Raw genomic sequence first — 14,334 nt, forward strand, 5'->3', positions numbered from 1 at the left:
TCGCATGCCACCACCGAACATCTGCAAACAGGGCTGGAGGGTCAGAGCGTCGGCCGGCAGAATCGGTCCCGCGCCCTGACATAGGGGCTCGGATACAAAAGAAGCTCGGCGGGGAGGAGGTGGGGGCTGTGGAAGGCGATCGGTAGGCATCAGAAGCTTGCACTACGCATCAAATGTTGCCTGCGGGGGTGGGGGTTCCCGATCACTGCGCCTGCTCAGACCTGATTGTGGTCCATACAGACCTGTGGGGAGAGAGAACAAAGAACCTTGTCCTGCCAGTCTGCCATTTTGAGCTTCTTGCAAAGGTAAAATTTAAGCATGGGGGCAATACTGACAATGCCATACCTTGTGCAAGCCTTTTGCATGATGGTGCTACGGAGGAGACAATTGATTCGATGTCATCACATGACAAAGGATGGTGGGCAGGAGGCCTTACCCACATCGGGTATATCGAGACAGGCATTCGTACCTGTACCTGAGTGATGCAAACTGTCAGAAGGCTGCGTTTCCACAAAGAAGTTGTAACTGAGATCTGTGAGTTGGTAAAAACAGACCTGCAACCGAGAAGCGTCAGGAGGACTGCTTTGTCAGTTGAAGTGAAGGTTACAGCTGCACTATCATTCTATGCATCCGGATCGTTCCAAGCTACAACTGGGGATGTGCGCGCCATTTCTCAACATGCAATACATGTCTGTATTCGGTAGGTGACTGCTGCACCATATGCCGGGAGGAATGACTACATAAAGTTCCCCATGACTGCCCAGGCAATGCATGACAGGGCTGTGGGCTTCTCCAGGATTGCTGGCTTCCCAAAGGTACAGGGCTGCATTGATTGTACCCACATTGCCTTGCAAGCACCTTTGGAGGATTCCAAGATGTACAGGAACAGAAAAAGCTTCCACTCTATTAATGTGCAACTCGTGTGTAATGACATGCATCGCATCATGTCAGGTGATGCAAGATACCCTGGGAGCACCCATGAGATGCGTTCATCCTACGCGAGAGGAAGCTGAGCGGGAATACAATATGTCGTGCATTGCGACACGCAGCATAATAGAGAGGACCATTGGCATCTTGAAACAGCGTTTCCGATGCCTGGACCATTCCGGAGGCTACTTGCAATACTCCCCCGAGATTGTCGGTCAGTTCACTGTTGTGTGCTGCATGTTGCAATAACTTAGCCATCATGAGGCAGCAACAGATGGTAGTAGAAGACCCACCTGAGGTGAGAGTGGCTGATAATATGATGAGGAAGATGCAGATGACGAGGAGGAGGACGAGGACAATGACGAGGAGGAGGACGAGGACAAGGACGAGTAAGCCAAGCAACTACCTGAACCCGGAGCACGACGGCGGAGAAGGGCGGGCTGTTGTGCCCCTTTAACGATTGCTCGAGCCTTGCGCCAGCAGCTCATCCGTGAACACTTTGCTGCTGAAGGCTCAGCGGCAACTATTCCACATGCACCATGTTTACTGTTCTGCAATGTTGTGTTGTGTTAATGGAACAAATAATGGAAATGATTCAGTTATAATTTAAAATATATTTTATTCAAAAGTTTAACAAACATTTGTTTGTACTTAACTTAACTTTAATAAACAGATTCTTGAATCAAACTTTAAAGTTTTCACTTAAGATCAGTTAAAAACTTTAAGATCACTTACTAACTTTTACTAACTTGTAAATTTACATAACTTACAAAAAACTTTTAATTTGAGAACAGTTACAACAGTAGCAACAATAATAATAACAACAAGAACAGCAGCAAAGAAAGGCTGCACCCATCTCTCCTCCACCTTATTCTAAGACCACCCGTTGAGCTTGGTGTTGGTGACTCCAACAATGCCCGCAGGCGGTGGCACAGCGTTTCTCAGGTTGATACCAAGCTTATTCTTTATAACATCTTGGGTAATGCTCACTTCTTGATGGGGCGAGGGCAGCCGGTAATGTGGAAGGCCCGGCTTGGGCCTCTTCAGAGGCTGGTGTGGGGATTGGAGTGGGAGTGGCAGTTGATTCTGTCAATGGGCGCGGGGTCTGGGCGTGTTCCCTTATTGCAGCAGCTAACTCCAACATTCCCACCCTCATGTTTGCCGACAGTGTCTCACCTACCTGTGACATTCCCTCCCTCATGTTGAGCAAAAATATGTCAACTACCTGCAACATTCCCTCCCTCATGGTCACTGACAGCACATCAGCTACCTGCGACATTACTTTCCTCCATGCTCACTTACAGCGCATCAGCTACCTGTGACATTCCCTCCCTCATGTGCACTGACATTATTTCTGCAGACTGAGATATTCCCCTCATGTTCCCGGACAGCTTTCCCATTTCTTGTGAGAGTGTTGTTACTTCTCCTGACAGTTCCGATACCTCATCGCCCACCCCACTGATGGTGTCCAGGAGTGATCAGGTAAGGTCAATGCTCTCCGCACTCCTTGCCATCATCTGAACTACACCTGTTAGATCTTGCACCTCAGGAGAGCGCGGTCGAACTCTCCTTCCCCTCCTCACCCTGGGTATGGCTCGCAGCATCCCTGTGGGACCCACAGCCTCAAATGGTGTGCCTCGCTGCACCAAACTGAATCCCCAGCCTCGGATGGTGGGAAACCATGGAATGTCCTACCAACACTCAAACCACCACTCAAGTAAGAGGCTAGCACCTCAATGGGCGGCACCTGCACCTCCTCCAAAGTGAGTACAACAGTGGGGACTTCATCCATCCACTCCCCCTCCCCCTTCCCCTCCCCCCCATGCTCTTGGTCTGGAAGGTGGGATTGGAAGATGTTCTCCTCCTCAGGTTCGTCCTCGTCTAAATCTTCTGCATCGTCAGGGTTGGCCTCAAGTTCTGCAAAATGTAACAGAACAGACAAATGGTTAGCAGCAGAGGAGGGAGCAGAGTGGGTGGCATAAGTAGGCTCACACAGCGCAGGCAACAGGCTGACTTGAAGGACCACGATGAATGATAGCACATTGCATCAACCGAAACGTAGCTGAAGGAGACATCCCCATGAACCAAAGCATAGCTAGCCCGCGCAGTACTTAACATTTAGCAAAGCCAGACTGTGGAATTTTCAGGACTTGCCCTCTCCCTTGAGTGTGGGCCCAACTTGTGCAGGACCCATCAAGGTAGCGACCCTCTCTTCCAAGGCTGTCAGTGGGTGCAGATTTGCCGGGCCTCCTCCTGTTGGTGTTTGGTATGTGCCACTTTCCTCTGCAAAGATGAAAATATAACCTTTTAGAGAGGGTGTCTTTCTGCTGGGTGGGACATATACAGATGGTCACATTTACAAATGCAATTCCATTGAAAAATGAAAATATTACACTAACTACTTGACCAAGGTCCTGCCACTTCTTTTTGTACTGGCCTCCAGGCCTCAGGGTGGTCACCATTGCACAGTAATCTTCTGCAAGTTGGTTCCAGCGTTTCTTTATTTCTTTGGGTGGAAATTTTATGTGACCTCTGCTGGTGTCCAGCTCCTGCCATCTGTTCTCAATCACTGTAACTAGTGCCTCCACTTCATCCTGTAAGAAATTCTTGGTCCTTGTGCCATGTTGCATCTGATATTGCAGCTCTGATTTTTCCAATGAGAATTAAAGTTCTCATACACAACTTTAAAAAAAAAAAATGGCCAATTGCAGACCGAGAGCTGTACTGCGCATGCGTGTCCATAGGAATCACGTCAAAAACATCCTTTTTTTTCCCTGCGCATGCGCAGAAGGGGCGGCATTTTTTCAGTGCAGACATTAGGCTCCACTCTTCGAGGCTACTGGGCAGGCTGCGCGGCACCAATTTTGAAAAATAGAGCGGGGAAACTTGGCCCATTTATTTTTGGAGTAGTTCCGGCCTAGAAAAACAGGTGTAACTCTGGCAATATGGCAAAAAACAGCTTTGGACAAATTTGAGCCCTTTATTTTTTTATATTTTTGCAGTGATTTGTGTGGAAAGGGTGTTGGCAATGTTTTTTGAATGGTTTTGTGAATTTTTTTTCTTCCCCCTCCCAAGGCCTCTCTTGGAGCACTCCCGGCCCCGCACTAAAGTTGGCGAGTTTCCCGTTTTTGCCCCTAGCCCAAATGACAAAAGTTGCTCCACAAAGCACAAACGTTAATCGAGCAGTAAATTTGCTGTCCCGCCTCCATTTCCTCTTGGCAAAACAGTGAACGACTAAATATAATAGCTCGTCACCCACCGCCCCTCCCCCCCCACCCATTAAAGTCAACGATGATTGTGAATTTGCTGAATGCACATTGCTCTGATCGCTGCTGCCACTTAGTCCATTACAGGAGGACCAATGGTAGCAGAGTAACTTAATTAATCTACCATGCCTTCCATTAACAATCAAATCCATTGCATCAGTTGTAAGTTAGATTTTAATATATGAAGGAAATATTTAGGTCATTGCGCCTCTCGTTAGCGCTCCCGGCGGCGTTAATGGGGCACAAACGACTTTTGCCCAGGCATGGCGCCATTACCGACTCCCGTGAAATTCCACGGGAGCTTAGTGGCGGTGCTAACTGGTAGCGCCCCACTCCTACCGGTAGCGCCTTGCCGCTGCGCTGGTGGTGACTTTGTCATCACTGTGTGCAGTGACCCGTTTTCACCCCGGAGTGAAAATTCAGTAGCGGTCTGTGACGTTGCCGCGGACGATGCCCACAACAGCTTCACGAGGCGCAAACCGGGTTGTCAGCCGCTTGCGGGGTGAAAATTAAAGGGGAGGTGCGGCAGTAAAAAAAAATGGCTGACTTACCGGTCGTGGCCTCCTTGATTGTAGGTCGTGGGGTCTGTGCTGCGATTTTGCAGCCCGACATTCTGTTTGAATGCTGGGCTGCTGCCACAGCACCCCGCTCCCTGGTGGTCCAGCGATGGCCCCGTTTCCTGCCCGCAGAGTCGGCATCTTGGCCTTCCCCTTTAATGGAAGGGGTGCGCCCTGTTTACCCACCAGCGCTACGCGTCCCACCGCGTAGTGCTGAAAACTTTGCGTTCCTTTGCGCCCCGATCCCACCCCGACAGGAAATGCAGTGCGAGATTTTATGCTGCAGTTCCAGTCAGGGGGCAGTAAGCCCAATGTAGCTCATGGGGCGGGACTTCCGCAGTGCCTGGTGCAGGAACTCACGCTTCATGGCTGTTACTGCCCTGAATTTTTGGCCCATCGTGATGCTTGATGTACCACCCATATTTCTGGGCAATAATCTCAAACACCAAGGGGCCGAAATTGGTGAAGGCCCCTGCCCACCCAAGTGCCGCCCAAAGGACCGGCGATGGCTGCCGAGGTATCTAACGGTACTTTGGGCAGGGTTTTTGTCAAAAGAGAGACTTACGCCGCTAATCTGGGAGGCAGCCAGCGGGAGCTCCCAATGGAGGATGGAGTGGGGCCCACGGAGGGTCGAAAACCTGAAAAGGAAAATCATCAAAAAAAAGCATTTGGAACACCTTCAGGGGAACGCATCCAGGTAAGTCGCTGTAAAAAAAAATGTTAAAAATGTTTACTAACTTTTTTGTTTCAGCTCTTCATACTCACTGTCGGATATAGAACAGCCCCCAGCCAGCGGTCCTTCCCCGTTCTGGCGCCAACTCCCGCCCGCATCAATATGGCATCTTGGCGGGCGGGAGATCAGTTGCGCCACTTGGCCATCCGCTGACGTCAGCGGATGATTCCTGGCAGTTCTCCGCTCCCACCCGCTCCACTCCAAATGGAAAGTGGCACTGGGCGCAATTTCAAGAGAAATGTCGGCGGCAGTGGGCGGTAAGGCCATCAATTTCGGGCCCCAAATATAGATAGGGCTCCAAAAAAAATCATGGTTAATATTTACTGCATTTGTTACTTTATTCTAAAGGCAATTCCAGTAATACTTTACAGAAAAAAGTATCAGTTTAAAAAAAAAACGAAATACCTGGAATTTATATTCTCACAAACACTGGGTTCACATAGCAAAATACATCCAAAGCAAGATCCACATCACACAAATAAGTTTTGCCAAACCAGCAATTTCTGATCATTCCAGCCAACAGATGCAGAAAGCCCTTGATCGTAAAACATCAACTAAAAAGTATGGGATTCATTTTGTTAATGGTAAGATTTCTGTGAAGCAATTTAAAGTTCACGTTATCGTGTCCAAAACATCTTAATTCATTATTAGGCCTGAGCAATGTGAAATAGACAGGTACAATTATTTTCAATAGTGGTTCATCTTTGGATAATTGCATCTCATTTTAATTGTCTACTCTTTGTGATCAATTAACTGTTACAAAGTTGAGTTAGACTTTGCTTTAGGCAGATACAGCACAGTTCATTACCTACAGTTGTCTGCGATGTTAACTCGCATATCACTAAGACAAATTATAATTCAAATAACCTTATAACATCACAACAGTGATGGCTACATTATAAGGCAGCACAAACACAGTTGTAATGAACTCGCTGTCCCTGACAGCTGCCTGCCGTCCACTAAAGCAACAAGATTGCCTAAAATATATTAACTAAATTATTCAGTCTATCCTTTAGACTGAGTGATCTTCACGACACCCAGAATTGTCCAAGTTCATGCTGTTTTCCACAGAGTGTTTGAAGTGCATTTCTTCTCCGATATCTCGAGGAGATATACATTGATTTTCAAGAAATGAATAAGATTCTCCGATAGATCATAAATCAGGTGAAACAAGCACGTATTTATTTTTGTAGTAGATAGAACCATAGAATCATACAGCACAGAAGGAGGCCATTCAGCCCATTGTGCCTGTACCAGACAGATGCACAGTCACATATCTGGTTGGTGAGAATTAGTATCTGAAGATTGTATAACAAGGACAACTGAAATAAATTGAAATATGTATGGGTGGGAGAGCGAGAGATTAGATAAGAAATATAAAAAATTAAAATTGGGATTAGATCAGACCAAAACAAAATATATTTAAATTAATTTGTTAACGAATTATTCGTTTGGCTGAATTAGTTCTGTGTGTAGCTTTTTAACAGGTGCAGTTAGCTTGCACTGAGTGATGCATTTCAAATTTTACTTCGAACAGTATCCATGCAACCTCGGGAATGTATGAAATCAATTCTGATGTGAGGAATCATAGAAACATAGAAAATAGGTACAGGAGTAGGCCATTCGGCCCTTCGAACCTGCACCGCCATTCAATGAGTTCATGGCTGAACATGCAACTTCTGTACCCCATTCCTGATTTCTCACCATACCCCTTGATCCCCCTAGTAGTAAGGACTACATATAACTCCTTTTTGAATATATTTAGTGAATTGACCTCAACAACTTTCTGTGGTAGAGAATTCCACAGATGCACCACTCTCTGGGTGAAGAAGTTTCTCCTCATCTCAGTCCTAAATGGCTTACCCCGTATCCTTAGACTGTGACCCCTGGTTCTGGACTTCCCCAACATTGGGAACATTCTTCCTGCATCTAATCTGTCCAAACCCGTCAGAATTTTAAACGTTTCTATGAGATCCCCTCTCATTCTTTTGAAATCCAGTGAATACAAGTCCAGCTGATCCAGTCTTTCTTAATATGTCAGTCCTGCCATCCCGGGAATCAGTCTGGTGAACTTTCGCTGCACTCCCTCAATAGCAAGAATGTCCTTCCTCAAGTTAGGAGACCAAAACTGTACACAATACTCCAGGTGTGGCCTTACCAAGGCCCTGTACAACTGTAGTAACACCTCCCTGCCCCTGTACTCAAATCCCCTCGCTATGAAGGCCAACATGCCATTTGCTTTCTTAACCGCCTGCTGTACCTGCATGCCTACCTTCAATGACTGATGTACCATGACACCCAGGTCTCGTTGCATCTCCCCTTTTCCTAATCTGTCACCATTCAGATAATAGTCTGTCTCTCTGTTTTTACCACCAAAGTGGATAACCTCACATTTATCCACATTATACTTCATCTGCCATGCATTTGCCCACTCACCTAACCTATCCAAGTCACTCTGCAGCCTCATAGCATCCTCCTCGCAGCTCACACTGCCACCCAACTTAGTGTCATCCGCAAATTTGGAGATACTACATTTAATCCCCTCGTTTAAATCATTAATGTACAATGTAAACAGCTGAGGCCCCAGCACAGAACCTTGTGGTATCCCACGAGCCACTGCCTGCCATTCTGAAAAGTACAAATTTACTCCTACTCTTTGCTTCCTGTCTGCCAACCAGTTCTCAATCCACGTCAGCACACTACCCCCAATCCCATGTGCTTTAACTTTGCACATTAATCTCTTGTGTGGGACCTTGTCGAAAGCCTTCTGAAAGTCCAAATACACCACATCAACTGGTTCTCCCTTGTCAACTCTACTGGAAACATCCTCAAGAAGATTTGTCAAGCATGATTTCCCTTTCACAAATCCATGCTGACTTGGACCTATCATGTCACCATTTTCCAAATGCGCTGCTGTGACATCCTTAATAATTGATTCCATCATTTTACCCACTACCGATGTCAGGCTGACCGGTCTATAATTCCCTGTTTTCTCTCTCCCTCCTTTTTTAAAAAGTGGGGTTACATTGGCTACCCTCCATTCCATAGGAACTGATCCAGAGTCTATGGAATGTTGGAAAATGACTGTCAATGATTCCGCTATTTCCAAGGCCACCTCCTTAAGTACTCTGGGTTGCAGTCCATCAGGCCCTGGGGATTTATCAGCCTTCAATCCCATCAATTTCCCCAACACAATTTTCCAACTAATAAGGATTTCCCTCAGTTCCTCCTTCTTACTAGACCCTCTGACCCCTTTTATATCCGGAAGGTTGTTTGTGTCCTCCTTAGTGAATACTGAACCAAAGTACTTGTTCAATTGGTCTGCCATTTCTTTGTTCCCCGTTATGACTTCCCCTGATTCTGATTGCAGGGGACCTACGTTTGTTTTTACTAACCTTTTTCTCTTTACATATCTATAGAAGCTTTTGCAGTCCGTCTTAATGTTCCCTGCAAGCTTCCTCTCGTACTCTATTTTCCCTGCCCTAATCAAACCCTTTGTCCTCCTCTGCTGAGTTCTAAATTTCTCCCAGTCCCCGGGTTCGCTGCTATTTCTGGCCAATTTGAATGCAACTTCCTTGGCTTTAATACTATCCCTGATTTCCCTTGATAGCCACGGTTGAGCCACCTTCCCATTTTTATTTTTATGCCAGACAGGGATGTACAATTGTTATAGTTCATCCATGTCGGGACATTTTCCAATTTGGGAAATTACAATTGCTCAAACAACATGGAATGGTAACATTGACAGAGAAAGAATGTCCAACTTTAAACTAAAAAATGGCAATCAGTATTATTGACAATTTGAACAATGAACCATAATTGTAGATTTCTTTTGATACAGAGATGTCCATTGCATGCCCTGCTTCTGAGTTGCTGCTACCCTTACTGTGAAGTATTAAAATCAGCTTTCCAGTAAACTTTGTTGTAAATTTGCCACTAGAGTACCAAGGTGCAGTAATAGTCTAACTAACGCCATTCATTGCCAATATCACCATTGCAGGAAATTCCGGGCCACTATTTTAATCATGTAAAAAGAAAACTGGCTGGTGCTTGTGTCTACAAGTGGTATTCTCAATCTTCTGTGGAATAACATTTTTGGAGTCTGCCACCAATCATTGGCTTATCCTCTTCAATAAACCACATTCCCTTGAGAGCTGTCTACGTTCAATTCAATTTATACAGGTACTATGAATATTTTTTTCAGATGCTATATCACTTTAGCCCAGGCAATGGGAATGAATATGGGCGGTGCTCCCACAGGCCCAGCTGGCACAGGAAAAACTGAAACAGTCAAAGACATGGGCAAATGCTTGGGCAAGTATGTGGTGGTGTTCAACTGTTCGGATCAGATGGACTTCCGAGGCCTTGGCCGAATCTTTAAAGGTAATGGATGTAAGGAAATGACTATTCCAATCAGTTGCGGCTACCTGTTGCACAATGAGGTTGAATTAATCTATGCTATTTTTACTTATTATCTTAGGACTGTCGCAGTCAGGTTCTTGGGGATGCTTTGACGAATTCAATCGCATAGACTTGCCTGTACTTTCAGTAGCTGCTCAGCAAATAGCCATTGTCCTGACCTGCAAGAAGGAACGCAGAAAATGTTTTGTATTTACAGACGGTGACACAGTAGAAATGAACCCAGAGTTTGGCATCTTCCTTACAATGGTGAAAATCAATCATTTTTGTTAAGCTGTTGGCTTCATTTTATCGATAAATTAAAAGAGAGTATTTGATAGGGTGCAAATTCTCCACCTTTACATTATCGACATGACATTCCCTCTTGGTCAGATCCTTTGTTTGATTCTCGGTAATCCATCATGGAGATTCAATGTACAGATCCTCCACTGACTCAAACACCCAGCAGCACTATGATTTGTTTTAGAACAATATTCTCTCCAAACTCAATATTGGAAGCTGCATTTAGTGCTAATTTTAGGAATTAGTAGAAGGAGGAATATAGGAAGGTGCATGAAACACAAAATGATAGAATGCAGGTATAGCAAGTGATCAGGAAGGCCAATGGTATCTTGGCCTTTATTGCAAAGGGGATGGAGTATAAAAGCAGGGCAGTCTTGCTACAGCTATATAAGACATTGGTGAGGCCACACCTGGAATACTGCGTGTAGTTTTGGTTTCTTTATTTACGAAAGGGTATACTTGCTTTGGAGGCCCTTCAGAGAAGGTTCACTAGGTTGATTACGGGGATGAGGGGTTTGACTTATGAGGAAAGGTTGAGTAGGTTGGACCCCTACTCATTGGAATTCAGAAGAATGAGAGGTGATCTTATCGTATAAGATTATGAGGGGGCTTGACAAGGTGGATGCAGAGAGGATGTTTCCACTGATGGGGGAGACTAGAACTAGAGGGCATGATATTAGAATAAAGTGCTGCCCATTTAAAACAGAGATGAGGAGAAATTTTTTCTCTCAGAGGGTTTTACATCTGTGGAATTCGCTGCCTCAGGGAGCTGTGGAAGCTGGGTCATTGAATAAATTTAAGACAGAAACAGACAATTTCTTAAACAATAAGGGGATAAGGGGTTATAGGGAGCGGGGAAGTGGAGCTGAGTCCATGATCAGATCAGCCATGATCTTATTGAATGGCGAAGCAGGCTCGAGGGGCTGTATGGCCTACTCCTGTTCCTATTTTTTATGTTCTTATGAAACTTACTGATGCCAGTGATTGGAGTATGTACAAAACAAACCAGCCCTGCCCTGCAAATGGATGTATTTGTTGTAGTTTTGCCTGCGAAATTTCAGAGATTTAGCGTGGCTACAAAGCGGTTTACACTCCAGTGATGCTAAACTTCTAAAGGTAGATTTTCCAAGTCCTTGCCTATAGCGAGGTATCTCGACCGTTGCCGATGTGTATTAGAAAATCTGATCAGAGTGATGGTGTAAAACTGACCTGATTGGAGTGAAGAGGATTGTGGCTCCCTGGAAGAGGTAGTTTCACACCACTTCTCTTTGACACCCTGTGGAGAGTAAATCCAGTGCAGCATTGAATCTGATTTACAAAGTGCTTAGCTGCACATCCTCAGCATCTTTCAAACCTTTCCCTAGTTTAAATACTTAGAGAGCTGGATTCTGGCCTGCCCACTCTCAAAACATTTAATTTTTTCACTGTTGGATTGAGAGCTCTGTGTATGTGTGTATCTGGACATATGTATGTGTGTAAGTAGAAGAGCTATCCCCAGGACCCAGTGCGGCGCCCCCCTACCTGCGTGAAAACATCATCGGCGGCAGGCGGAGTATAAGTAGAAGAGCTAGACAATGCAGGGAGCGACGCGAGCTGACCCAGGAGTGCGACCACTTCTACAGGGGTGACTGGACTGATGTCCTGGAGTTCAGGCAGCCCCTTGGAGCGGCGTCCGTGCCAAGTGAAGGTGTTGAGAGCTGAGCCCAGCAGGAGCGGAGGTCGAGCCCAGCGGGGGGCGGAGGTTGAGCCCAGCGACGGGCGGCGCAGCATTTAACAGCAGCGGGGCTGTGGCCCTGGGGAGGCGCAACAAAGCTTGGTCTCTAGTCATCTTGGTCAATCCTCGCCATTGGACCAAGACCTAGCTCTGTCAAGCCCGTGTGGTGGCTGTTGTGCAACGGTCACGTTAAAAAAAATCCACGTACAGGCATCTTCCACCCTTTAACTCATGTGAGCCCATCTTTTTTGGTGTGAAGAGCGTCATCCTTGTCACGAGGGACTGTCTAGTAGTAGTCGTAGTACGTGTGTATCTGGACACATGCATGTGCGTATCTGGACATATGTATGAGTGTATCTGAGCAAGCACATGCGTGTAGCTGGACACTGCAATCTGAACAATTTACAGTGCTCCCTTTTAAATAGGATGGTTAAAGTTATAGCCAGGCAGTAGCAAAGCAAAGTAAACAGGGTTTCTGTCTGGCTGGAACCCGAACTCCGCAATGTAACCGCGACTTTTAATGTAGTGTAATATATTGAATTGAAAATGTAGTTTCCTCTTTAACTAAGATTTGAAATTTTTCTTTCACTAAATAGAATCCAGGTTATGCTGGGAGGCAGGAACTTCCTGAAAACCTCAAGATTAATTTCCGGTCAGTGGCAATGATGGTACCTGATCGACAGATCATCATCCGTGTCAAGCTGGCAAGCTGTGGATTCATAGACAACATTACCTTGGCTTCCAAGTTCTTTGTGCTTTACAAATTGTGCGAGGAGCAGCTTTCCAAACAGGTGTGGTGCCAGCCTGATCCCCTGAAACATCAGAGATTTCTCAGAAAAAGATAAAGTGGTGCAGAAAAAGTTGATGGTCCTCAGATGAGTTGAGAAGTTAAAATGAGATTCAACAGAAAAGGCAAATGAGAAATCTAGGGGTAATAATGCAAAAGAATATCAAGTGGAATACAAACCATTTGGAGGGCAAGAGAGGATATACAATAAGACTGGCATGGAACTTAAAGGGAAATAGTAATGGTGTTTATCAACACAAATCAAAATATATAGTTGAAGAAAGTTTGGGGTCGATTAAAGATGAAAAATGCTGAAGCAATGGCATAAATACAAATTAATACCTTGCCTCGATTTTCACAGGATACTGTGGTTGTGCGAATAAAGGAGCACAAGAGGAAGAGGTGGAGCAATTAGATGGGATAACTTTAGATTAAGAAGTAGTACTGAAACAATTGCTGAAAAAGGCACTGGGCCCGGATGGCATGCACGCTAGCCTATCAAGGGAACTCCGAGAGGATATGACAGAGGTATTGACCATAATCTTTCAAACAGCATCTTGGATGTGGCAGACAGGACTGGAAAGTTGCCAGTCTAACATCGCTATTCAAGAATGGAGAAAGAGATAAACCAGTTAACAATGGACCAGTCAGCCTAACGTCAGCAGTGGACAATCTTTCAGAGGCCATAATAATACATGCAAAATTAAAACTCACCCAGCAAAATGTGGGTAAATTAAGGAGAGCCAACATAGATTTGTAAGAGGCAAGTTGTATCTGACTAAGTTAATAATGCTCTTTGAGGCATTAACAGAATGTCGATAAAGCGAATGTCGTAGATTTTATGTAGAAATGATTTTGGCTAAATGAGAGCCTGTGTAAAGTCCCCTTACTGCCACCACTATTGGTAACACTTCTCAGACAGAACCCAAGGAGATTTCTGAAAAACATTTATTGTATTTCGATGTTTTTTTTAGCTATGCTACAAACTAAGTCTTGTAGAATTAAAAAAAATCAAAAGATAATCCTCAAACTGAAGCCATTTAGTCACCAGTGGGTGTGGTCATCGTAAATAGTGTTATAATAATCAGATTTCAGACAATATATTTCAATGCCTTGTCACTTTTTACAGTGCTTCTTATTACAAAGTATGTGGTAATTTGATTGCACCATACATTTAAAAGGGAACTGTGAACTTTACTATCTGAATGGTGTTGTTAGAAAACACAATATCTATTTTAAAAAAGCGTTATGGGACAGATAAGAAAATGACAATATAAAAAAAGAAAGACTTGGATTTCTATAGCTGGACCACTGGACGTCTCAAAGCTCTTTACAGCCAATGAAGTACTTTGGCGTGTAGTCACTGTTGTAATGTAGGAAATGCAGCAGTTCATTTGCGCACAAGCAAGCTTCCACAAATAGCAGTGTGATAATGACCAGATAATCTGTTTCTTTTAATGTTGATTGAGGGATAAATATTGACTAAAACATTGGGGATAACTCCCCTGCTCTTCTTCGAAATAGTCCCATGGGATCTTTTACGTCCACTTGAGAGAGCAGAAGGGGCCTCAGTTTAACATCTCATCTGAAAGACGGCACCTCCGACAACACTGCACTATATCAGCCTAGATTTTTTTTGTGCTCAAGTC

At 44.9% G+C, this 14,334-nt stretch overlaps 1 protein-coding gene across 1 annotated transcript in view; it reads left to right on the plus strand.

The window, feature by feature from the left end:
- The window catches only part of LOC139278184 (dynein axonemal heavy chain 5-like), a 382,562-nt gene that overhangs the window by 183,882 nt on the left and 184,346 nt on the right, over positions 1-14,334 (plus strand). Inside the window, exons 37-39 of the mRNA XM_070896837.1 lie at positions 9,688-9,866; positions 9,964-10,151; positions 12,495-12,689. Coding sequence (XP_070752938.1) covers positions 9,688-9,866; positions 9,964-10,151; positions 12,495-12,689 — 562 coding nt within the window. The remainder of the gene's footprint in view (positions 1-9,687; positions 9,867-9,963; positions 10,152-12,494; positions 12,690-14,334) is intronic.

Source organism: Pristiophorus japonicus, chromosome 13 (assembly GCF_044704955.1).
Source record: "Pristiophorus japonicus isolate sPriJap1 chromosome 13, sPriJap1.hap1, whole genome shotgun sequence".
Classification (NCBI taxonomy): domain Eukaryota; kingdom Metazoa; phylum Chordata; class Chondrichthyes; family Pristiophoridae; genus Pristiophorus; species Pristiophorus japonicus.